Source organism: Zootoca vivipara, chromosome 1 (assembly GCF_965207765.1).
Source record: "Zootoca vivipara chromosome 1, rZooViv2.hap1.1, whole genome shotgun sequence".
NCBI lineage: Eukaryota > Metazoa > Chordata > Lepidosauria > Squamata > Lacertidae > Zootoca > Zootoca vivipara.
Window position 1 is genome coordinate 50,632,129 of NC_142582.1, and position 22,752 is coordinate 50,654,880.

At 48.3% G+C, this 22,752-nt stretch overlaps 1 protein-coding gene across 3 annotated transcripts in view; it reads right to left on the reverse strand.

Annotated features, from left to right (window-relative positions):
* The window catches only part of PTPRN (protein tyrosine phosphatase receptor type N), a 34,541-nt gene that overhangs the window by 3,409 nt on the left and 8,380 nt on the right, over positions 1-22,752 (reverse strand). The window contains exons 2-21 of one of the 3 annotated variants that reach the window (XM_035126833.3): positions 21,788-21,838; positions 20,993-21,106; positions 19,920-20,025; positions 18,856-19,039; positions 17,954-18,260; positions 17,557-17,673; positions 17,046-17,083; positions 16,304-16,623; positions 15,328-15,414; positions 14,441-14,520; positions 13,796-13,860; positions 12,531-12,743; positions 12,094-12,309; positions 10,856-11,003; positions 10,164-10,237; positions 8,542-8,619; positions 6,993-7,112; positions 5,505-5,671; positions 731-784; positions 405-469 (exon numbers count right to left, since the gene is read on the reverse strand). In XM_035126833.3, coding sequence (XP_034982724.2) covers positions 405-469; positions 731-784; positions 5,505-5,671; positions 6,993-7,112; positions 8,542-8,619; positions 10,164-10,237; positions 10,856-11,003; positions 12,094-12,309; positions 12,531-12,743; positions 13,796-13,860; positions 14,441-14,520; positions 15,328-15,414; positions 16,304-16,623; positions 17,046-17,083; positions 17,557-17,673; positions 17,954-18,260; positions 18,856-19,039; positions 19,920-20,025; positions 20,993-21,106; positions 21,788-21,838 — 2,604 coding nt within the window. Of the gene's footprint in view, positions 1-404; positions 470-730; positions 785-5,408; positions 5,672-6,992; positions 7,113-8,541; positions 8,620-10,163; positions 10,238-10,855; positions 11,004-12,093; positions 12,310-12,530; positions 12,744-13,795; positions 13,861-14,440; positions 14,521-15,327; positions 15,415-16,303; positions 16,624-17,045; positions 17,084-17,556; positions 17,674-17,953; positions 18,261-18,855; positions 19,040-19,919; positions 20,026-20,992; positions 21,107-21,787; positions 21,839-22,752 lie in introns of those variants that run through there. The other 2 variants (XM_088652906.1, XR_015946109.1) reach the window with 2 other exon arrangements.

Sequence of the window (22,752 nt, forward strand, 5' to 3'; positions counted from 1 at the left end):
CCATGGACTGCAAGAAGATCAAACCTATCCATTAAGGAAATCAGCCCTGAGTGCTCACTGGAAGGACAGATCGTGAAGCTGAGGCTCCAATACTTTGGCCACCTCATGAGAAGAGAAGAATCCTTGGAAAAGACCCTGATGTTGGGAAAGATTGAGGGCACTAGGAGAAGGGGACGACAGAGGACGAGATGGTTGGACAGTGTTCTCGAAGCTACGAACATGAGTTTGACCAAACTGCGGGAGGCAGTGCAAGACAGGAGTGCCTGGCGTGCTCTGGTCCATGGGGTCACGAAGAGTCGGACACGACTAAATGACTAAACAACAACAATTGTGCACCTGGAGGCTTGGCCAAGACCAGGTTGTGTGCATGGAATAGACCTGCCTTCCCTCCAATCCCTTCTCACCTTTGGCCATTCGGTTCAGAACCATGTCAATAAGGATATACGTCCCAGTCCTTCCTGCGCCATCACTGCAGAAAGATAAGAGGTTTGGCACTGCTGATGAGAACAACAACAAGAGAGATCCAACCTATTGACCTGACAGTACGATTTAGTTCTATGAGCAAGGGGACATGGGGTGCTTCAGGTGGCCAAATCCCCCACCCAGCCTGGCAAAAATCCATCACACTTTGCTGTGTGCTTCTGAAAAGAACCATTCTCTGCACCTCAGCGGGATGGTGTTTCCATGGCAACACCACAACCAATTAGACTCAGCTTTCCCAGGGCATTACCTGCAGTGGATGACGATTGGGCATGAGCGGCCGCGGTAGCACTTGTTCACCTTCCTGCCGGAACAAGGAAAGGTTGGGATCAGAGAGCAGCCCGGCTTTGGGTTTCAACTGATCGCTTAGAAGTCGCAGGGGCAGCTGCACACAGACTAAGGCAATACCCTCCCCACCTCACTTACCAAGCCAAGGAGAACTAGGAATGGGTGCAAGGATGGTTCTCAGCGAGCTCTTGACAGCAGGAGCTCAGCACCAAGTGGGACCAAAACACTTTACTCCCAACTATCAGCAGTATGCAGGCAGGAAGACACTGTGTACAGATGGGACTTTGCAAAGTCAACTGGCAGAGATTCTCCTATGTGGCCCATGGGACATTTTCCAAAATGTCAAAAAAAAGGGTGAAAGTGCAGAAGCCTCCAAGAGGCATGGAACCTAAAATGCTACTTTGCAGGACAAGCGCCCCTTTTCAAAGCCCGTTCCAAGTGTCTCCCAGTAATCCCCAAAATGGATTTTTCAAATTCGGTTTGTCACATTGGATTCTCAAGCCTCTTCACCCACCAAAAATTGTATTTTAAAAATCACATACTAATTGATCCACTAGAGAGCAAAATGTCATTCTGCTTAATCCTCCCCCTGCAACACACCATTAAATAACCCAAGTATTACCTTCATGAGTGCATTAAACCAATCCGATTCTATGGTGCACATGGTAAAATGCAGTGAACAAGTGATTGAGATTGCTTGCACCAGTCTATATATTTTTCCTAACAAAAATATTTCACATTTACACATCCAAAATGAAATGCATATCCTTCACATGACCAGTGTTCCACTGTAGCAACATGAGAGTCCTTTGTTTTGTTATTTGGGGTCCTTTTCACAGCTACACATCTGATTTCACAAAGCGATTGATGATGCCCCCATCACTTCACCTTGATTGCTCTTCTGGAGGTGAAGAGCTTTGCTTTCTTGCTAGTTACAGAATTAGAGTTTTTGCTGGCAAGGGGGAAATTTCTTTATTTTTGAGAGAGGAATTTCTTGTATCCACACCATGGGGTGCCACAGATCAGCTAGTCAAATCGTGTGAACAATGAGAAGGAATTATCTCAAATGAATCTAATATATAAATAAGATGGTATTCTGGTTATTTTATTTCTGCACATTTTGAAGCGGGCTGGATCAAAAAGGACACAATACTTTGCAGAGCATCAGTCAGGCAGTCTGACATTTTGGTACACTTTGATATATATAAGGTTCCAAAAAGCAGGTGCAGTATGCCAAAATATCTCAGAGGTGGGAAGAAAGCATATTATTGAAGATGTCTGCAAGCTGATTTGAAAAACTTCCACCTGCAGCGTTCAGCTGTGAAAAATACCATCTTATAGCAGGAAAAGGGAACCTGTGACTTTCTAGATCAGGCATCCCCAAACTTCGGCCCTACAGATGTTTTGGACTACAATTCCCATCACCCCTGACCACTGGTCCTGTTAGCTAGGGATCATGGGAGTTGTAGGCCAAAACATCTGGAGGGCCAGAGTTTGGGGATGCCTGCTCTAGATGTTGTTGGACTCCAACTCCCATCAGCGCCACCCAGCATAGCCAATGGCCAGGAATGATGAGAGCCAGAGGCATTGCATCCACTGCCTGCAAACTGCAGGTTTAACTGGCAGGCCATGAGCAAGGGACCTGCTCCGTATCAAAGTGCCATTTCCATTTCCATGTGCTCATGGTGGCAGAGAGTCACGGGCTCTTCGCCCTCGTGGAACAAATCCCCTCTCTTGCCTTGTGGCACAGACCCTCCCATCCACTCACAACCGCTACGCACAGCTTCCTTGTTCTCCAATGGAAATCTGCACGCAAGAGACTGGATCTAGTTTTGGGCCTCTTTTGCTCTGGTGGACGAGGGCAGAGTAGGGAGGGAGGGCAGAAGGTGGGGCACGACAGCAGCTGAGGCCCTGTCTCGTTCCATGCAGCCAGCACGGCGGCCAATGATCACTTTTGTGACTATGCAACTGGGCCAGGATTACTAGCTGCAAATCACAAAAATGACACTGGCGGCTGTGAGAGAAAAGAGAGAGGAAAAAGGAAGGAAGGAAGAAGAGGAGGAGAGGTGGTGGTGGTGGTGAAGGAGAGAGAGAGAGAGAGAGAGAGAGAGAGAGAGAGAGAGAGAGAGAGAGAGGAATGCTGTAATGCAGGCAGAGAGGAAAGAGCTAAGCGAGCTCCATAGGGAACTATGGAGGCAAAGAGCCTCATAAAGCAGCACCGACAGGACACAGATGGGAAAGAAAGGCAGAGCTGAGGGCAAGCTGGGATCCTCTCGTATTTCAGCTTGCTTAGGTTGCACATGTGCCCTGGGCCCCCAAATGCTGCCCATTGGTGGGAGAAGCTCAGAAGGCCACAGGAACCGTTGAACCCCAAGCCGTGACACCGGGATCCTTTCCTCTCTGCCATCTTCCAAGCCTGAAGCCACACAGAGAGTTTTCCTAATGGATCTGGAAATGCACAGAGGCGATTATCCCACGCCCAGAGATGCCTCTTTTTGCAATGGCTGCTGGGGAAGCTAAGCAGCCCCACGTCCACACCCACCACCAGCACAGGTGTCAATGCAGCAGGAGTCCCCTTGCGCAAGGAGGATGGGTGAATGCAGAGAGAGAGAAAGAGAGAGAGGCTTATTGGAGCACACGGGAGGGACAAGACAGAGGGGATAAAACAGGTTAGAAATAATTTGGAAGCAGGTTGCAGAAGATGGGCCAATCGCTCAAGACACAAACTCTCTATAAGGGGGGGGACCCAATTTCGCAATCTCCCTCAGCTCCTTTACAGTGTTTTCTCCACTTTTTTGCCCCATGCAGTGTTTTTATCCATTGGATCTCATTTAACTGTGAGGCTGGGTGGTGGGGAGAACCCACACGACATAGACCATAGCTGAATTTGGGACCCTCACAAATGTTGATCCTTGGCTGCTGTCAGAAAACATGCAGAATAATAAACTATTTGCATAGTTACCTTCATTTGTCTAAGACAAGTGTGGGGATCCCTTTGGCCCTCCACTTATTGCTGAATGACTGTTCCCATCAACCCCGACCACTGGCCACGCTTGCTGGGACCGATGGGAGCTGTATTTCAGCAACATCTGAAGGGCCAAAGGGCCCTCACAGCTGGCGTAAGACTTCCCCATTATGGAAACTGGATTGGGGAGGGAGGCAGTACGGGTGCCATTTCCAGATCTTGGTAGGAAGTGGGGAGGAAGATGCCCAGCAAAGTCCCAAAGCCCCGCTCTTTGAACCCTGCTGTAACTAAAGCAAACATTCATTGCCTTTCAAAAATGCGTATCTCCATAACATTTCTTGTGGTTCTGTGTTTATATTTCATAATAATCTGGGGAAATGGTCAGTCCTGAAGAATAAATTGTATCTGGTATGAACTGTGTTTCATATTGCACCTCAAGGGCACCCTTTTGAGTGGGGTGTGTGGAATTCAAAGGGTCCCGCTGCACACAACTCCCCAGACTATATCTGAAGTGTGTTTTCCAGGCATGAAACTTGTCTCACTTAGAGGCATTTGCAGTGTCCCCCCCCCATCCTTGCCTGTTTTGAAGTCTGCATCTCCCAAAACGCATTCCAGCTAAAGCATTCACAGGACTGCGGAGACGGTGCAGAGAGGCAATATCTCTACTACATGTAAATCCTGATTCATTCGTGACCCTGCAGGGCCTTCGTCATTTGCACTGCAAGTGTGGGCGCATGTGTGTGCACACCCGAAATATTGAGCATCCTATACTAAATCCCAAATTACGCTTCCACCACATCAGTACCTTCTGAAGTTACCTTTCTCTAAGGCTGACACTAAAACTGAAAGGCAAAGGGTTCTTCATCTACGTTAAGCGTCACTACCAGCCCACACACCCCACTCTGACCCACACAAATAATGCAGCACGGTGTGTAATTACGTTACTTCCAGGTAGCCCCTCAGCACTGCAGCCTCTATAGTCAGAGCCTGACGCCCAGAGTCACGTCATTTTCCAGTCATTACAGGGAGTCCCCCCCGCATGACTCATGCGCCAGAACATTCCTTCCTGCACAAAGTTAACACCATCGGGCTAAATGCTGACAGTTAAGAGAAAACCACACAGTCGCCATCAATGCAATATACTTTTGAGTGACAACTCCAGTTCCCAAGTCTGGAGCGATGCAGGTAATTGGTTCTGGAAATGGAGGGGGGGGGAGCTGCTGAAGAGGACTTTGATGGCTACCTTAGAGCCTTTTGGATGCAAGGAAAATGGAGTGCCTCAACACACAAAAATCAGCCTTGCAAAGGCTGGGGAAGGAGATAGTAAGGGCCATCAGCACACATTATGAGGATCCAAAAGGGAAACTGACTCCGTTTCCACCAATCTTAACTGTGACCTGCCTGTGACATCCATTCTGAGGGGATGTCAAGCTCATGAAAAAGAAAGGCAGAGCTTTTGCCTTGGGTGCCTTCAAATGGCTCCAAGGGGTGCAAGTAATGTAGTGGGTTAACTTGTGCCTTCTTTCTATGGTATTCAAGTCTTCCTCCCTTTCCCCTGAAGGCTTCCTAACACTGGTCCTGAGGACCTTTCTCTGGACCAGAATAGCTAGGAAAGATTCAAAACATGGCCTAGCCCATTTCCGGAAACTCAGCTACATAAGCTCTGACTCCTAACCTTCTTCTTTGCTGTCACAGACACCATGTGCCAGAGCCCCCCCATCTCATCCTAGTTGACCACTGAGGGGGGGGGGGGAGGCACAGAATCCCACACCTGCGGAAGTCGAGGAGAGGCCGTGTGGTGGTGGGGATGCCATCTGCAGGCCAGCTCAGGAAGTGAAACTGTGTCAGAGTTCGTGTCTCCTGAGACTGGACGTTCTTCAGGTAGAAGCTGCGCACCAGGAAATCCTCACACCAGATGTGTTCAGAGACCAGGTTCACCTGTAAGGTGGGGACAGGAGGAGAGAGGGGGAGAAATAGCATATTCACTGTGAGGCCTTACCCTTCCCTAGCCAACTACACATTAGCCAACCAGCCCCCAGTTTCCCCTGCTGCTATTCCCCCAGCCCAGCCCAGCCTCAATGCTTTATTCTGCTCAGTCAATTGTAATTCCTTTCCTACCATTACCCCAAGTGGCTAGAGTAGGAGTAGCTTGTGTGGTTCCTCTCCAGAAGTTGCAGGACTCCAACCCCCATCAATCCCAGCCAGCGTGGCCAGCAGTCAGGGACCATGGGAGCTGGAGTCCAACAACATCTAGAGATTACCACATTGGATCTCCCTGGACCAGGGGAAGTGGGACTCTGTTCACCCCTGCAGTTGTCAGGCCCACGTAGCGCTTGTCCTGCTCTTCCCTCGTGAGCACTGTGTCCACACAGCCAGCTGACTTGGGGTTTGTCTGCACCATTTGGTTTTCACAGACAGTTCCTCTCAGGGCTGCAGACCCAGTGAACGTATCAACCAGGCAGCCCTTGCAGAAGTTATCTTGGGCCAATCCCATCACTTCCTGGCCCTTTGCAGAGTTACAGAATTGTGCAAAGCAGTAAGAGTTTGGGTCAGGAGTGGCCAACGATATTACCTTGCGAGGCCACAAAGCAGTTTAGCACTCAGCGATTCAAGGAGTTTGTTTCCTTATGCTCTCTGTACAGAGAAGATGGCTTTTTGCATTGCCCAAGAGGGCTTAAGAACCAAGGATTTTGGTGGGCAGTGGGTGGCTAGCTACCCAGGCTCAGGGAAGAGATTGTGGCAGGAGGAGGACCTGGCTCCATAGCTGGTAGTTCTCTCTGACATGCTCCCATTGGGGGGGGAGGTGCACACAAATGGTGTGCCCATGTGCGTGGGGCAGATGCCACAAGCCTTTCCCACAGAGCCAGCATCTCTGTGCTTCTCAGTACGGCTGTGCTCAGCTCAGTCACACAGCTGGGAGCTGCATGGAAAGGATGGCACTGCCACTTTGTGAGACAAGGGGAAGCTGGGATGGGGCGTAGCTCAGTGGCAGAATTCCCGCCTTGAAAGCAGAAGGTCCCTGGTTCAGTCCCCAGCATCTCCAGGTAGGGCTGGGAGACCGCCACTGCCAATCAATGTAGTCAATACTGAGCTAGATGGACCATTGTGCCAAGTCAGTATGCTCCCTAGATGCCCATAAAAAGAGTGGCAACTCGGGATTCCTTGCATCACATAAATACGAGACTGGGACAAGTTCAGGGAGGGTGATCACAAAATAATGGTGTCCACAGGCCCTTGGGCCACCGTTCGCCAGGCTCACCTCATAGATGTGGTACAGGGAGGAGCCCTCATCAGGCCAGTAGCGGTCACACTGTTTGACGCCGTCCTCCACTAGAGGGCTCAGCATGACAATGACAGTGCAGCCGTTCTCCCACACCATCTATGCACGAGGAACAGACATTGAATTCCCAGTCCTCAAAATGCAAACACCCTTCTTCTCTAGACCAGAAGAAGGCATAATCCACACCAGGTACTAAGGGACAGGTGTGGGTCGAGGGAATGGGCCCAGGTTGCATGTTCTCATAGGATAGAGTCACAGAGGATAAAGCTACCAATGGCTGCTAGTTACGGTGGCTTTTTTCCAACTCCACTGTCGGAGGCAGCTTGCCTCTGAATCCCAGACACAGGCTGAGTGCTGTTGTGCTCAGTTTCCGCTTGCAGGCTTCCCAGAGGCATCTGGTGGGCCATTGTGAGAAGAGGATGCTAGACGAGGAGGGCCTTTGGACTGACCCAGTAGTGCTTATGTTCTTACAGGGCAAGTCTACCACACAGGAGTGAAAAGGTTGTTCCTCTCCCTCCTCTCCAGGATGGGTCCCACTTCTACTTCATTTCCAGGTAGGATGTGAACCAGAGTGGCCTGAAAGCTACCTCAGGGCTGTGTGTAGGGCCAGGCATCCATAGCCACCCCATGAAACTTGGCACTGTGTCAGGAGCAGAATTTAGTAAATCTTAGCTTCAGTTTAAAAACAAAGCAAAAGGACAAATTTCATTCCCTCATGATTGCAGAGGTAAGCTTGGAAATGTAAAGGCCATTGTCTAGCCCAGGCACCCCCAAACTTCGGCCCTCCGGGTGTTTTGGACTACAATTCCCATTTCCCACCACTGGTCCTATTAGCTAGGGATCATGGGAGTTGTAGGACAAAACATCTGGAGGGCCGCAGTTTGGGGATGCCTAGTCTATCCAAATTAAGAATTTAGAGGGGAGCCAAGGAGGACTTTTACAGATTGAGCTCCAGTGCTTTGTGTACCTCCTTCTTCTGGCTAGCAAAAGTAACATAAAACCACACAAAGGGCAAAACTAATCATGCAAAAACAAGCCAATATTCAGGACCTTTGCCAATTCACAAAATTTATTCACGGCTGTGCCTCAGTGTGGAGCATGCAGAGCTTCATCCATGGCCAGGATTGAAGGTTTCTCTACAGCAGGGATGGGGAATCCATGAGCCCCTAGAGGAGGTGGCAACCATGAATAGCCTGTAGAGCAAAGACGTAGCTGCTCCTGTTGTTGGACTACAATTCCCATCATCCCTGACCATTAGCCATGGTGCTTGGGCTGATGGAGTCCCAACAACATCTGAAAGGCCACAGGTTCCCTGCCTGCCCTACAGGCTATTCATTGCCACCACCTCATCCAAGGGCTCTGTATAGAATATTAATGCAGACAGCGTGAATCTCTGCCAAACAAGGGTCAGTCAGCTTTCTCACACAGTGCATGAGTAAGGGCCGCATCCTAAATGCCTCTTTGCCCCCACGCCACCCTTGAGCAAGATCTTCCCTGAATAGGCTACCATGAGCCATGCTTGCCTCACCTGCCAGAAGTCAGCGATGGTTTGGGACGGTGGCCCCTGTGTGGCAATGTATGCTGGCATCCGTGGATCATGGTCAATCTGCAGAGAAAATAATTTGTGTTGTACTCATCTTGGAGGGAAGGGGAAGAGTGGAACTGGGGGTGAAAGAGGTCAAGGTCAAGGGGCAGGACTCTAGTCTGCCTGAACTTTGCTAACTGTGATAACTCTGGATGGAAATCTTGTGCCAAGACAGAAATCATGCTCTCCCATGACTTGTCATTGTCCAGGCTCACAGATCCACAAGCAGCAAACCACTCCAACCTCCCAAATGAATTATTAGTTAGGAGGATAAGTCCCCGTGCTTGGGCGGATATGGGGGCGAGGGGGAGAACAGAAAAATTAAAACCAATCTCAACTAGCTTTTGAGTTGTACTCAACTAGAGCAGACCAGTCAGGATGAATGAACATTACTAACTTAGGTCCATTCATTCCAATAGATCTACTCTGAGTAAAAGTTAGTTGAATACAATTCGTATTGTCCACTCTACTGCACTTAAGTCGTAGATGTTGCTATTCAAGATAGATTTCCTTTAAGCATCCACAATAGAAGGTTGATTGGCTGAAGGACTTTCTCTAAAGGGGTTACAGTCAGTAGAGCATGAGGCTCCAGACTGATGACTGGGAGCAGCCGCCGAGACCACAAAAGACCTGCATTGGCTCCCAGTACGTTTCCGAGCACAATTCAAAGTGTTGGTGCTGACCTTTAAAGCCCTAAACGGCCTCGGTCCAGTATACCTGAAGGAGCGTCTCCACCTCCATCGCTCTGCCCGGACACTGAGGTCCAGTGCCGAGGGCTTTCTGGCGGTTCCCTCGCTGCGAGAAGCAGGGAGTTACAGGGAACCAGGCAGAGGGCCTTCTCAGTAGTGGCACCCGCCCTGTGGAACACCCTCCCACCAGATGTCAAAAAGAAAAATAACTACCAGACTTTTAGAGGACATCTGAATGCAGCCCTGTTTAGGGGGGCTTTTAATGTTTAATCGATTATTTTATTTTTCTGTTGGAAGCCGCCCAGAGTGGCTGGTATTATTATTAATTTCATGGTTGGGGGTTTGAGCCCCATGTTGGGCAAAAGTTTCCTGCATTGCAGGGAGTTGGACTAGACGATCCTTCCAACTCTACAATTCTATGAGTCCCCTGTGATACACAGACAGTCTGAAAGGGGAGAGTTTAGGTTAGTGGAAGGGTATTTGCCCAATTTTAACACTAGGAGGAGCAGGGCTGCATGACAAGAGAGTAAGAAAGTTTACCTGATTCTGGAATGCAGGTAAGATAGCACTTGGGAAAGTATCCAGCTCCTGTTTGGCAGCACTGGAAGGGCGCATTCAGAAAAACAAGTTTGTTGCACCCAGGGAAGAGCTCGTGGCCAGGGAAGGGTGGGAGGGCCTGTGCTTTCATTTATGATGGGTCTGTCATATTTTAGTGAAGGGACCAGGTGGCTTTGAAGATATCACTTAAAAATGAGCCACAGTTGATAGACTTGATCGAGCAAAAGGTTGCCTCTTACATGAGGGCAGTGTGACAGATTCAGTGGATTCAAAGGGGCAGTTCAGTGGATTGTGTGAATATGAGTTTGTGGCACTCACAATAGGGCTGGCATTGATGAAGTCACTGCGGGAAGGATTGCTTTCTGCCTTCAGCTTGATGCGGGCATGATCGTCTGGAAACAGCAAAAAAGTGCAATGAGTCAATGCAAGGGGACCCAACTGAGTAGCCAGGGACCTCTGAAGGGTTCTGGGCCTCAGTCCTGGAGTTCTCAGAGAACATGAGCTATCACTAAGGATGGGTGAATCTTTCCATTCCAGTTTCTCTCAGTTTCTCATTTTTCCATTCTTAAGTTCAGCTCCCCACATTGCCACGTCAGTTTGCTTTTACAAAAAAAAGTCCTTAAAGTCACTAGCATTTTAGTGAAAATTTATCCTAATATACACATTCCCCCTAATACCATTTTGGTATCTTATTTTCAGTAATATATGCATTTCTATGTAGACTGGCATATGCATTTTTGTGCACATCCCTTGGTGGGAGAACTCCCCCCGAAACTTTGGAGAAATTAGAATTTCAAAGGATGGCTGTGCTTCCGTTTGCGCATTGTTTTAGAAAGTGCAAACTAGACAAATTTGCTTTTAAATGTGAATTAAAACTGGGGGGAAAATAGCAAATCCCTGGTTGTGCAATCATTCAACAATCCCCATGCAGAAGAGCCTCAGAACTAGCATGCCAGCAATGGCCCCGGGAACAGGGATACCAGGAAGAAGCACCATTCTGTGCTACTCACAGGGCACATAATCAGGGTTGCGGTTCTTCTTGATGTTTGCTTCACGCTGCGCAGCCTCACAGGAATTAGGCTCAGCCTGGTATGCACACAGCGCCTGCCACTCCTTGGCTAACCGGTCACGGTTGCGCAGGTGGTCCTCCATGTATGCCTACGGGCGACGGGGGGGGGGGAGGAGCGTCATGACCACCTCCTAAACATGTCCACTTGCACAAGCCCATCTGCACATACCTATGTGGGTGCCTACATGCTACCCCAGATAAGTAATTTTAAACATGCAATTTTATTACGCAGATGTTGTTCGAAACTACTGGTTTTATTTCTATTATGAAAAAAAATAGATTAATTAGTTTTTAATGTTCGCTCTTACCAGTGTTCTTCATTTATATTTTTGTTAACATTTGTTTTATTAACTTTTCAAATTTTGCAAATTCTTTTAAACAACCATCGGAACAAATCTCTCATTTCCATTGACTTTCTAGCCACCTATCCATGGCAGTTCCTTTCTGACCTTATAAAGCTGCTATATTACTTATATTTTACCCATTATATATGTTAATTATAAATTATTAAACTACAATTCTCATCTGCTGCTATGCTTCAAATCCTGCATACGTTTTAACATAAGCATGGTATTTTTTTCCAAATGTTTCTTTATATTTCATATTGTTTTATGCAAACTGCTTAAGAGGTTCTTGTTGATTAAGCAGAATATCAGTTCTGCCAAATAAAGAAATTAAAGGTCCAGGGGTAGCCAATATGGTGCTGCCCAGATGTTCTGGACTGGAGCTGTGGCCCTAAACATCTGGACGACACTGTGTTGGCTGCCCCAGAAATAGCCAATCATCAAAACGGAGACTGCTGATATCTATAGGCCAAGATCCATGGGGAGCAAAAGACAGCAGGGGTACTGCTCTTGCCACGTACTATCTGAAATCAGAAATGTTGTCAATTCATCTACTATCATTTTGCCCACACATAATAATTGTATGTCTAACTATGGGAACCTGTGTTGCTTCAGATATGGTCGAACTCCACCGTCCCTTTGCCTCAGCCAGTGTGGCCAATGTCCGGGGATGATGGGAGTTGGGGGTCCAATGTCACCTTGTAGACCACAGGTTCCCCACCACTAGTCCATAGCACCTCTGGTTGTTGCAAAGCTGTTATCTGGCAACGTTGCACCTCAATAAAGCCTGTACCTACACACACACACACACAGACACAGTGCAAACACGCCTCACCAGAATCATGTGCCCAGTAGAGATGTCCATGTTGGATTGCACAGGCTCCTCGCACCAGGATGGCGTGCTGCTATGGGAACTGGGGCTGGCCTGGGGCGCATCGCTGAACTGTGAGGAGACACTGCTGACGCGGGAATTCTCCGCCGGAGCGGAGGGCGAGGGAGCTTCGGCACGGCCAAACAGTGATTTGGCAGCCATGTGCTGCCGACACAACTCCTGTGGGAAAGACACAGCTGCAGCAGCTAATGTACTAAAGATCTGCCACAGGCAGGGCAAACGTCAGGTCGGAGCTTGCCAGAACGTCAGAGGCAACAAAGCAGTGTCCTTGCACACAAAGCCCCTCTTCCAGGACAGAAGCTTTGTGGCTCCTCCCAAACTTTGGGGAAACGGCCCCAATTTGCAGCTCTCTGCAAAGGACAAAACGGGCCGCACCGTACCTGGTATTCAAAGGTGCTGTCAGCCGCTCCCTCAGGCCCCAGCCCTGCCAGCCGCTCCTTCTCTCGCTGCTTGGCATGCTGGCGCAGACAGAAGACCACCGCGGCGGCTATCACAATGCCAGCCACGCAGGCCAGCAAGATAAAGGTGAGCAGCACCGAGCGGAAGGTGTCGCCAAAGTGTGTGGGGTGCGGGTAGGTCGCAGCCTCGTTGCGCTGTGCGGAAGGAGACAAGAGTCAAGAGCAGCACAGTGGGATAGGAAGGGGCTCCTGGGACATGCAAAGGCGGAAGAGGGAGTCAAAACTGGCACATGTGGCAGTCGGTAGCTGCTGGCGCTCCCACGATCTTTGTATCACAGAAACCAACCAGGATTTCCTCTGACTCCTTGAAGAAAAAAGTTCCCATTTCCTTGATCCACTGTGAATACCCCAGCAGTCCATGGGAGGGAGTCCCCGCCAAACTCTCCTTCCCTATGTTACAGCCAGTACATTTCCTCCCTCTCTGAACCTGTATGCTGGAAGCACCACCAGGAGGAGCTGTTGGACTACAACTCCCAGCATCCCTGATCACTGGCCACACTGGCTGATGCAAGTTGAGGTCCAATAGCAGCTGGAGGGCCCCTGCCCCACTCACTTTCAAATTTGACTTAGGTGATGCTGGTGATCCAGGATTCTCCAAGCCCCTTGGACTAATGCCCGGCAGTATTCAGGTACTCAGTCTGCTCACATGTAAATAAACATGCAAGGAAGAGCAGGGCCATGAGACTAAGCTCCACCCCATCATCTCTACACAGTTTAGAGCAGGCATCCCCAAACTTCGGCCCTCCAGATGTTTTGGACTACAATTCCCATCATCCCTGACCACTGGTGCTGTTAGCTAGGAATCATGGGAGTTGTAGGCCAAAACATCTGGAGGGCCGCAGTTTGGGGGTGCCTGGTTTAGAGCCTTCCATGAGTTTTGAAGGTAGCCTAAACGTCAGAAGCAGGGAACCTTTTCCACTCATACAGGTCTCCTGTAAGGATTTAAAGCCAAGCACAACCAGAGATTTAAATTGCACTGGGCGCTTCCACCAAGTAGGGGGGCAGATCTCTGCTTTAGAGCTGTGAAGGGCTCTGAACTGTGTAGAGGTGGGTGTGCTTCAGTGGGCAGGTCTGAGCAGCACAACCAACTCTGCTTCTCCTCTTATGTTGCTTAAACTCTTAAATAGGGCTATGGTCAAAACCCAAAGACCGCTGCAAACCCCAAGGCCTATGACCTCCAGCTTTACCTGCCCGACACCTGTCTGTAGGATCTTCACTCCCACCTCCGTCTCCAGCTGTGGCTTCACCCGTGCTAGATGGGGAAAGGGGACAAAAAAGGAGGGACCTACATGAGACACACAGAACGACAGCTGGCAAAAGGGCAAAGGTAGGCAGGCAGTTGTTGGTGGAGTGAAGGCTTTCGAGTGGCCCAGGGAGTGGTGTGCTCATCTGCTATCTCTGGATCACTGCCATGTTGCATGATTGCCTTCCTTACTTTGTTTACTAAAGGCAGCTGCCTTCACTGATGTTTGCCTATTGGATCTCAAGGAAGAAATGGGATACTCTGCACATGGACATTAACTGGGCAGATGGACAGCGGGATAAAGGGTGGCCAAGCATCAAGTCAGGGGGGAGTGGAATGTTGTAGGGCAGGAGTGGGGAAGCTGTGCTCCTCCCAGTCTTGCTGGTCTACCTCCTCCCTGGCTATTGATCATGCTGGCTGGAGCTAATGGGATGTGGAGTCCAGCAACATCTGGAGAATTCTCCAGCCCTCCTGTTCCATATCTAGTTGAGAAGAACCACTAGAGTCCTTCTAGATCCAGGATGGCAAAACGAGTCTGTAACCAGGTGCATTCTCATATGTTGCAACTATTGTTTCAGAGTCAACTTACCAGCCCTGTTGGCCACATCACCCAGAGACAGGTTTTGGTGGTTTTGACGGATGCGGAAGGTGAGAGCTGGGCCCACAACACTGCAGGGTGAGAGGTTTGAGGTTACAAGGTGTCCGATTCCATCCTAGCACAATATACAGACACAAAGCAGGTTGCCTCTGCTGCTTTGTGTATCACCATGTTCAACAATATCCAGTGCTATTTTTCTAGAAAAAGGGGTGCCAGGACTCACCCTTGTTCTCTTACATTAGCAATGGAGCCCACCTGAGGTGCTGAAACTGAGTTTCAGTGATTTCTGGCTTAAAAAAAAAGCCCTGGCAATATCTAACCCTCTAATCTCATGACACCTCCTTTATTTACCAAAATTAGGAGCTTGGAGTCAGGCACAGCAAAGGCCACCTGTGTTTCGTCTCAGGCCAAGAAGCGATATCACAATCATAATGTTGGGTATGCAGAAGTGTTGGGGCCTAGTTCCAATTTCAATACAAGCATGCAACAATATGAGAAAGGGAGGGAAAGAGAGACTGTGGCCACTATGCCCTCCAGTTCCTTGCCCATTTTAATAATAGTTGTTTCTTCGGGATAAGCCAGCTGACGCAACAACTTCCAATGCCACTTCAGGTAACCGTATATAAATAGGCAAGCGCCTTGTGACCATCCAGCAATGGGAACCTGCCAGGACAGGATACATTAGCTACTTGAAAAGCATTGCGGAGATCCCCAAAGACCCCTCAGTCTTGGGAAAGGCCTCTTCCTCAGGATATGCTTCCAGAATCCCCTCCAGCCTGCCTCACCAGGCTCCTCCCCTTCCTGAGGCACCAGAGGCAACAACACACTCCAGTTCCTCATGGATCCCCACCTCTCAGTTAAGTCCCAGCAGCACTCGCCTGATGTTGATGAAACTGGCAGTGGACAAGTGCACATGCTCAGCCAGAATCTCCAGGAGCCGGATGCCAGCAGCAAGACCCAGTGGCCTGCAGGTGGTGGAGACAGAGGAGAGGCCAGGAGCCAATGGGGAAAGCATGCATGGGAGAAACATTGGGAGGCAGAAAGCGGGAGGGCAACACTTTCCTTGTACTGTAATACAATGAGTGAATGCAAACAATCTCCTGCCACCCACTCTAAGGAAACACCTGAGCAATGTAGCCCATGAGAGCTGTCAAGAGGGTCCCAGCCATGACAACCCAACAATCTGAACAAGATGGCAAATATGTGTTGGGATTAAAGTCCAGCTTTGCCCAAGTGCAGCAGCAAGAAGCCATAGGATTCGAGGGACCGGGTATTGAGAGAAGAAGAGCATTCCTTGTTCTCCCTCACTGAAACCTCATCATCTTTTCCCCCCCACACCTGAGGCCCTTCTTCATGTGCCCCCTCCTCCACAAGAGTTCCAGAGAACGGGCCTTTTCTGCAGTGGCTGCCCACTTGAGGAATGCTCTCCCCAGGGAGGCTAGCCTAGCGCCTTCATTCCATATCTTCAGGTGCCATATGATAACGTTCCTCTGTAACTAGGCCTTTGGCTGCTTAAATGCGCCTTTTAAATGCGCTTATGGGAGCAGGATTATTGGTTCTTTTAAAATGTATTTTGTGTTATCATTTTGTGCTTTTAAGTTGTGAACTGCCCTGTAATCTTCAGCTGAAGGGCGGGAAACAAATTTAAATAATAATAATAATAATAATAATAATAATAATAATAATAATAATTAGTGTGAGTCTTGACCTCTTGCCTATGTAAGACAAGCACATGCATTTCAACCTCTCAAATAGCATCCTATCTCCCAAATGTTAGAGAGCACACATGTCACCCCCACTGGCCTAACTCATATTTCCTTGGCCCTTCCCCCCATGTCCTGCCCCTTCTCTCACTTCTGGTCAGTGACAATGTAGCCGTATTCCTCAGCAGTCAGCGCTGTCTCTGGCCGGTCCTCATCCTTGCCAGGTCCCCCTCCTGGTGTGTGGCTCTTCTTCATCACCGCCACCTGCCTCTTGAGGCCAGCTGCTTCCTCCTCACCAGCGTGGAGGGGCTCAGGTTGTTCTGGGGAAGCTGTCGTCATGGTTATTTTGGCCTTAGTTGGGCTAAGCGTCTCCCTCTGCTCCTGCCCCTCTGTGGGCACAGCACTGACATAGCTCTCTTGAGAGGGGGGTGGCTCCAGCTCCTCCCCATGTTGCATTTCAGCTTCTGTCACCTGAGGAGAAAGAGGCACATCGCTCACCAGCACCTCGGCACTTCCAACCTGCAACCACCAGCGGTCGGGTGATCCCTCCTGCCCTCTGCTCCAATCAAAGCCCCTGAATCGTTAACTGTGCCTGTTCAATATCAGCCTCAGGCTGGCCAGCTCTGCCTTCAGGTCTCAGGCGCACACACCCAATCTTCACCACAACCTGTCCATCTAGAAACTAGCTGTGGAGGATTGTACTCTAGGGGCTGGAACACGCTAAGCACAGGCCAAGTCTACTCCTCAGAGCAAGACGTTGGTTCATCAACTCAGGCTTCCCATACTGTTTACCACCTGTAAACTGGTGTGAAAGTGAATTCCAACAATCTTAAGAGGGCCTTAGGGACTCTGGGCTGGAAATTGTCCCTTGCCTCTAGAAGGAACTGGCTTACCCGCTTAGATTCTGGAGTGTCTGGTCCAAGCCTTCCAGCTGGGGAGAGAATTAGAAGAATATTTAGTTTCTAAGGTAAGAGATCTTAAATCCTCAAGCCAACCTGGAAATCAAACTACCCACTTTGGAGCCTCTGCCCAATGTTCCCAGATGTGCAGGAGGGGGTACGGTTGGCGCTTTGATTACATAGCAGTAAAGGTATTCTGTACAGCAAGTACACTCTCCCTTTCATTACTACTTCATGCGCTCCACATCTAAGCACCAATTCACAGAAAAACAGGTTCTGGATAGAGCTCCAACTCAGATTTAGCCCCAGATTGTGAGGAGCAGGGCTGGATCAGCACAGTAATAGCACATCTTGCCCCTTGTCAATGCAGACATAGTGTGGATATTGTTCCGTGTTATCCCCAGACACACACAACCCTCTCTCCATCTCCTCTCCTTCAGCTACAGACATTCCAGCTGCTTCTTCTCCCAGATCCTCTTACATAATACCATCTTGCCAACGTTACCTGGACTCCGGAGGAGCCGGAGAAGACCTGCAAAGGAGCTGAGATGCTGGCGAGTGAGATCCTGGGGCCTGATGCCATAGCTGGCAAGCACTGCCGCCAGCCTCTCTAGTGCTCTATCTGTGGAAGGGAAATTGGGAAAAGAGGAAGGTGTTGCAACTGCAGCCCCACCAGCACCAAGGCTTCTAGGTTGAGATAACAAGCTACGACAGGGGTGGGGATCCTGTGGCATCCATAGGCCATTGTACCACAACTCCCATTAATCCTGACCGTTGGGCCAAGACTGACTGGAGCAGATGGGAGGAGTCCAACAGCATCCACAAGAGCACAGATTCCCCACCCCTGAGCTACAAAGTGCTTGAGGAATCCCCTAGTGGAACACAGGTAGGAACAGTCTCACCTGACTCTGCCAGGAGCTCCCCTCTGTATTCAGAGCTGTCTCCATGGTCCGGAAAGGGGCCATCCGTCCTGGAATCGTGCTTCTGCTGCGCCATAGTTCTCGATTTACCTGCCTGCTCCTGTGTTAGGTAAAGTGCTCCCAGGTCCTGGAAAAGTTGACCTCCATCCAGTCCCTGCTGCCCCCTATAGGAGGGAGCAGTGCTGGCACCAAACAGGGCCTTGGAAGCAGCAGCTCGGTCCAGCAGAGCAGGGTGCTCAGCATTGTGAGTGTTGGGGTTGTCCCGGAAGGTACCATCTGGGTAGCTGAACTGAACACAGAGAAACAGAAAGGCAATCTTGAAGTGTTCACGGCAGAGGGCAGCAGAGTTTATTCTAACATGCAGCTAGACCCATTTTGTGGAATGTAAAAAAAACAAAAGTACAGTGTGAAATAAGTTTTTGTGCAGTTAGGCATAAGGGCTTTAATAAGGAGTTGGTGGGTTTCTAAAAAAGAAATAGATAAGAAAGGGAATTTTTAGGTTGAAAGGATATATTTAAAAATTAGCAACTGAAGTGACTGATTGGCACTTATGGGTTAAAATAAAACACTATAAGCATCCCACTGCCTCTAAACATGCCTCGTCCTAGCCAGCAAGACACTTTTTCCAAAGGCAAAGTGATACAGTTTAGAATTCAGTGGCCTGCAGTCCAAAATCTATCATCAGCAGTTACAGTTCTGCTCAGGCTTTGAAGTGACTCCTTCCTACTCAACCCTTCAGTAAAATGTAGGCCTCCTAAGCACATTCTGTTCTCTCCATTTCAACGGGCCACTTTGCAAATCACAGGACAGGCCCCTGACTCTCCTTCCAGCTCTTTGTGCAGGCTCCTCCCCCGTACTCTGTATGCAGCATTGCTGAGACACACCTGGTGATGTGGATATGAAGATAAGAAGGGCTCCTTGTAGCCTAGCTCAGGCTGAGAAGCCAACAGCAGCTCCAGGTACCGCTGCAGGAGGACTGGAGGGAGAGGGGGCTGATGAGCTGTCTGGAGGGAGGCAGGCTCTGGTGGCGAGGAGGATCTCCTGGGAGACAGGTGAGTAGGCAGGAACCTGAAAAGAGAACAGTCATGGGCAATATATTATGCTATCATATGCAGCTTGGCATCTAGAAGCTCACATTTCCCAGTCCAACAAGATGTGCTTTCTGCATGCTACAATATTATCAGTGGCAGTGCCTCTAACTCTCTGTAGGGAAGTTTCCCCATCCTGATACAGTTAAGTGTTCTTGCATCAATGGCCACTGCTTGGACATCTTGTGGACATCATCATGGGGAGTTTCCAAACCTCATCGTGGGCTGTCTCTGTTTATTTTTGAGTCCTGCCATTTCCAGTTCTCTTCCTGGCACTTTTTGAGTTTGTCTCCACAATGATTTGCTGCCTTATTTCTTGGGCTCTCAAGAGTCTTTGCCTTCATAACAGTTGTGTACAGAAAGAAAAAGCACCACAAAGAAGCAAGTGAAAGAGATTTTATAGACGTTGAGAGAATAAAATGTTGCCTTAACATTTGCTCAAAGGTGGTTCTTACGTTGAGAGTTTAAGAACAAGACATTTCTAAATGTCTTGCAAGCTTTACAAGCTCCTGGAAGAGGAGTGTTCCGCTCTGAAATTAGTCTTGTACTAGTGAGCACTGGAGTCGGATCTCAAACCACCTACAACAGCTTCCTTTGCCTTGAATGTGGATAAATGGATCTTGGTTGAGAGAAGCACAGACTTCTCTCTGTTTGTTTGACCTGTGTTTGAGTTGTCCCTTCTTAAAAATTGCCATTCTGAGTGACAGACAGATGACTATCAGCTGGGAAACAAGGCAGTTCCCATTTATTCTCCAAGATACATTTCCCCCCTCTCAGTTGTGATAAGCAGATATTGGCTGAAAATTAATAGCAGCAACTCAAGTAAAAGCTCACTATTCCAAATGAACTGTTCCCCTTACCTGTCCTCAGCTACAGACTCCCAAGGAGGTGGAAGGTGAAGTCTGGGGATGCGTTCCATCTCCCGGGAGATCACATGTTGGGTAAGGTCATCCTGCCATGATAAACCTGCCATGAAGATGGAGAGCTAAGTCAAAGCACGGCCACAATAGCCAAGTATTGAATCCAGCGCTGAAACTATGCATATCACCCAATCCTTGGGAAGCAGCTGTACTCCAAAAAATGACCAGCCGCAGAAACTAAGACTAAATATTTTAGCACGGCACCCCCCAAAATATAGGGACAGGTATTTGCCAGAGACAAACAGTAAAATACAGGGTCCCATCCTTTTTATTGTGAATTGTAATGTTGCTGTTATATATGCTTCTCCTTTCAATACTGTTTGCGCCTGCAAAAGTTTTGGGGAAGATACACTGCTTTGTTTCTAAGTCCCACAACATCCTGCTGAAATGCTGCACCTATTTACGGTATACCATAAATGTTCCCGTTTACTTTTTGTCCTGCTTTTGTTGTGCAATAAAGCAGCAATCTTGGGGAAGCATCGCAGAACAACTAATGAAATGGATTGAGGTGTAAGTCCACTGCTAATGCACTATTATTGCCTCAACAACATATTGCAAAATACACACACCAAAACCAAAACAACAACAACAACAACAACATCCAGCTTGGAGGAACCCATAGTCTGAGCATATGTTAGATGTGCTTGATTATAGTATGCATTTATAGCATTATGTCATAGCTCAGTGCTAAAGCATCTGCTTTGCATGCAGAAGATCTCAGGTTCAATGCACAGCATTTCCAGGTGGGGCTGGAAGAGAATCTGGTCTGAAACCCTGACAGCTTCTGCCACTGCCAGTCAGTTCACACAATATTGCACTAAATGGACCAATGGTCTCACTCGGTAGAAGGTTCTGTGGTACTGGGGGGTTGAACAGACTCCCAAGTAATGTTGCCAAGACTAGAATAAGGAGCATAGAGTGCTCTTAATTCCCTCTCCTGGTTTGTGCAGAGCTGGCTCATTTCCCTCATCCCACGTTAATTCTCCTCCTCCTCCTCAAGCACGGACACTTACCTTGTGCCATGAGATGCCGTAGCACATCCTGCAAACGCTGGAGCACAGAGGCTGTAACCTGGAAGTACGGCTTATCTTGAAGGGAACCTTCCTGGCACTGACCAAACAATCCATCTGCAAAGATAACATGACTAGGAGATAGTGGTCATGCAACTCAGGGTGGAAAGATTGGGGGAAGAGAAGAGGAGGGTCACAGAATAACACACAGCTAGGCAGACGAGATGGGGGTTAGTAGGCTTATGGGGAGCTTCAATATAGGCCCGTGAATACACTGGAAACCACAAAATGTTCCCAACAAATATCACAAATGTCCATCTTAAGATAATTAGATATGCAAATGCTTGAAGCTGAAATACACTTTCCTGAAAGTAGGCCTCATTGAATTCAGTGGGATTTAGCCCAAGGCAAACATGAATTTGATTCCACTACGAGACAGGGAAAGTGAAATAATTTTGTCTTGTGAGGGTAAGCATGCAGTCACTCCTCCTACCATTAGATGCTCAAATGGACCAAAATCACAACATGGCTGTAATTAATATGAGAAGCATCGAGGAGTATCTCAAGGAAACATGGCAGCATGGAAAAGAGGCAAGCACTTGTCCCATTCTTGGGACAGAAAGGCTTCCAGATCAGAGCCTGTTGCACACGTGGTCCTCCCCCCCCCCCAATAACAAATGCAGAAAGTATATTTTAACACAGCAGGGGAAATAAGTGTAAAACACTCTGCAGCAACAGAAGCTTTTCCTCCCTATGGTCTTAATGCCCTTAATTCCAATCCATCCCAAGCTTATTTACCTTGCACACAGACTTCCTGTTGGGAGCAGAGTCTCCTGTCAAATAGGCAGCCTGGAAAGAGAGTGACAGAGACACACCAGAGTTTTCCAGAGAGACAGTATTATGATTCATATAAGAAGAGATGGTCCAGCTTGACTGCTTCAGCAGGGGTTCAAATCTACTTGGCTACTGCAAATAGTATGTATTTTGAGACCTAAATTATATTACAATATTTCAAATGAAAAGAACTCCTCATTTATTTCTACCTTTTCAGGATGTCCTTACATACGTATGATCTTGTTGGACTCAATTGCCACGGTGCAGTCACTGATGCGTGAGTCGTATCCAAAAAGAGCAGTGTGCTCAGTATTGTGGGCCCAATTTTATGGAATGTCCTTCCAGTAGAGGTCAGACAGGCCTCCTGTTGGACTTCCAGCACCTACTGATGACTTTATAAATTATTATTCCAGCAGGCACTTAAACTGAAGTCTGATCTTACTCTTTTTTACATGGTATTTATTTTACCCTGCTTAGACGTGACTGTTGTCAAGTGGTAAATGAACTGTTTAAACAATAATAACAAGTTAAATAATAATCTATTCACAATGATTCTATATCTAACCCAGCAATAACCCTCACCTTCAAGGACAATTCAGGAATACCATAAGCAATGGTCACCATGACTGAATAAAGAAGCTAGTGATTAGCCTTTTTAAAAAAGAAAAAGGAGAGGGCAGGGTTGACAGACAATACAGGAACCCAACCTTTTGATAATGACATCACCTGGATTCCTTTCTAAACCCTGAGTGAATGAAGGATGTGAAAGGAACTTTAAAACTTGTTAATGGTGCTTTATTGCTGAGCAAAAAGTCAGACTCAAGCTGTCTGCAAGGAGCTAGCCATGGTGCTGAAACTTACCAGCCCCAATCTTTGCCACAACTGAGGCAAGGAAATTAAGTCCACTTGAAGAACAGGTACAGATTCCC